Raw genomic sequence first — 2,306 nt, forward strand, 5'->3', positions numbered from 1 at the left:
GGCACACAGTGCTTCACATGCCTTTTTCATTTCTTTCATGCACTTCCACATCAACATATTCCAACCCATAATAAGGAGAAAGAAACTACTTGTTCTATCGTTCAAAACATTTATTCGTCTCTCATCATAATGTTCAATGTTCACATATGAGTGAGCCACAAACATAAAGACCATAACGTGTTTGAAGGAGTCCATTTTACTGCAACTACCATCTGTCAAAATCTACAAACCGTTACGAAACTTTTCAATCTCAACAATTTTTTAGTTTTGACCACCTTTTAGATACAAAATCTTAACATGTTTAATTTCATCTCAGTAACATGGATGCAAAGATAAAACAGTTTGGTAGAGTAGATAATTTTTTTACAAACTAAAATTTTTATTTTAACTGGAAAAACTTAGCTTTTTTTTTCTGTGGAAAATATTGTAATAAACAAGAACTAGAGGTAATTTTTATCCAAGAACTTTTACCATGATTTTGAAGATGAAATGACCCCAAGGCCAAGGTATAACTAGAATGAAAATATCCCTCCAACCCCACGCAAAGAACTTTAAACGAAAGACCAAAAGTCGATGAAAGAGAAATGTATATTATTAAAAAATTCGCTACAGACCCCTATAAAAGAGAACCCCCGTCACTTCATTACATACCAATATCATTATCACAAGCCACACATAGAAAAGCCAACAAAAGAAACAAAAAGAGCTGAATCATCATCAAGCTACACTTTCATTCACTTACACAGATCCATTCCTATTTCTTAACCATGCAACGTAACGTGGCAATGAGCTTCTTCCAACGCAGGTTTTTGAGCCAACCAAAGCTAGAACAAGTGATGGCGAGGCGAGTGGTGGAGCCGTGTGACGTGTTCCTGAACCACCGGAGCATGGACACGAAGAAGACGGTGGCAACGTTGATGTATGACCATCTGAAGAGGCACGGGTTCAACCCTTTCTTGGACAACAAGACCATGAAGCCAGGGGACAAACTGTTTGATAAAATCAATAGGGCTGTTATGGAGTGCAAGATCGGAGTGGCGGTTCTGTCTCCACGCTACACCGAGTCCTACTTTTGCCTCCACGAGCTTGCACTTCTTTTCGGGTGCAACAAGAAGGTCATTCCCATCTTCTGCGACGTTAAGCCTTCGCAGTTGCGCCTTGTCAACAACCCTAAGTGGTCGCAGGATGAACTCCGCCGCTTCAGGTGGGCTCTTGAGGAGGTTAAGTACACCGTCGGACTCACCTTCAACTCCTCTAAAGGGTAAATTCTTTTCTACAACTTTTTTAATCATATCTTCACACCCTGGACCATACAACTCCACAAACAAATATTTTTTTAATAATTTTAAAATAATATTGTGTCAGGTCACATTTTGGATATTAGTATCTTTCACTCTGCACTTGTCCACTTCTCAAAAATAATATTTTCTTTGATAAAAAACACAAAATATAACAATATAAAAAGACTTTAAGTGAGTCATGTGGTGCATACTCGTTTAACCATATATCTATTTGTCTTTGCACCATTATAAATATGTAGGCTCACATTGCTTTGTAGTGGAATGAGTGTATGTATTAACAAATAAATAATTACGTATATAATTAAGGACATGCTAAATTTCTGGATTCAGATGCATTTTGAAAGGTTTTATATGTTTGGTTCTAAGTTATAAAACAACTTGGTAATTAACTTGTTTATGGCTAAATGCATGCAGGAACTTGTCAGAAATTGTGAATAGTGCTTCTGACATCATCATTGGGAGCATGGTAGAGCTCAAGAATGAAGAGCGTATGCAGCGTAAAAGAAAAAACTTGCCAATTCCTCTTTAGAGCTGAAGAGTTCAAAATGTTGAACACTTCTATTGCTCTGTTAATGAGGTCATTAATACCTAATTGTTTCTTCATTTATTTAATTCTTATTTCAATAAGACCACAAGAAATAACACCAAATTCTTTTATTTTGTATATCATGTATTTGATTTTTTCTTTTTTGATATATATGATATATCTCATGTATATCATGTATTTGATATAACCAAAGCTATGTAAAGTGCTTCATTCTGGAATAAAAATACTTCCACTGTTCTATTCTTTTTCTCTCGGGTTAATGTAACCGCCCTAGTATGCATGTCATAAAATCAATAATAAATAAATCAGCAATATGGTATATAACCATATATGGACAATTTAATTGTCACACAATTCTACTTTTTATACAATCACATTATTATCCTTAATATTATTATTTTAATATTTTTTTATATCATTTAATTATAAATTTATTTTTTATTATATATTGAGGTTTA

General features: G+C 34.3%; 1 protein-coding gene across 1 annotated transcript; it reads left to right on the forward strand.

Moving 5' to 3' along the window:
- Nucleotides 1-649: 649 nt before the first annotated feature.
- LOC137834451 (putative 2' cyclic ADP-D-ribose synthase BdTIR) lies at nucleotides 650-2,089 on the forward strand. Its single transcript, XM_068642501.2, has 2 exons — nucleotides 650-1,261; nucleotides 1,716-2,089. Exons 1-2 carry the CDS (start codon nucleotides 768-770, stop codon nucleotides 1,828-1,830), a joined length of 609 nt encoding a protein of 202 aa, XP_068498602.1. The 5' UTR covers nucleotides 650-767; the 3' UTR covers nucleotides 1,831-2,089.
- Nucleotides 2,090-2,306: the final 217 nt, after the last annotated feature.

This window comes from Phaseolus vulgaris, chromosome 5 (assembly GCF_051622355.1).
Source record: "Phaseolus vulgaris cultivar YP4 chromosome 5, ASM5162235v1, whole genome shotgun sequence".
NCBI lineage: Eukaryota > Viridiplantae > Streptophyta > Magnoliopsida > Fabales > Fabaceae > Phaseolus > Phaseolus vulgaris.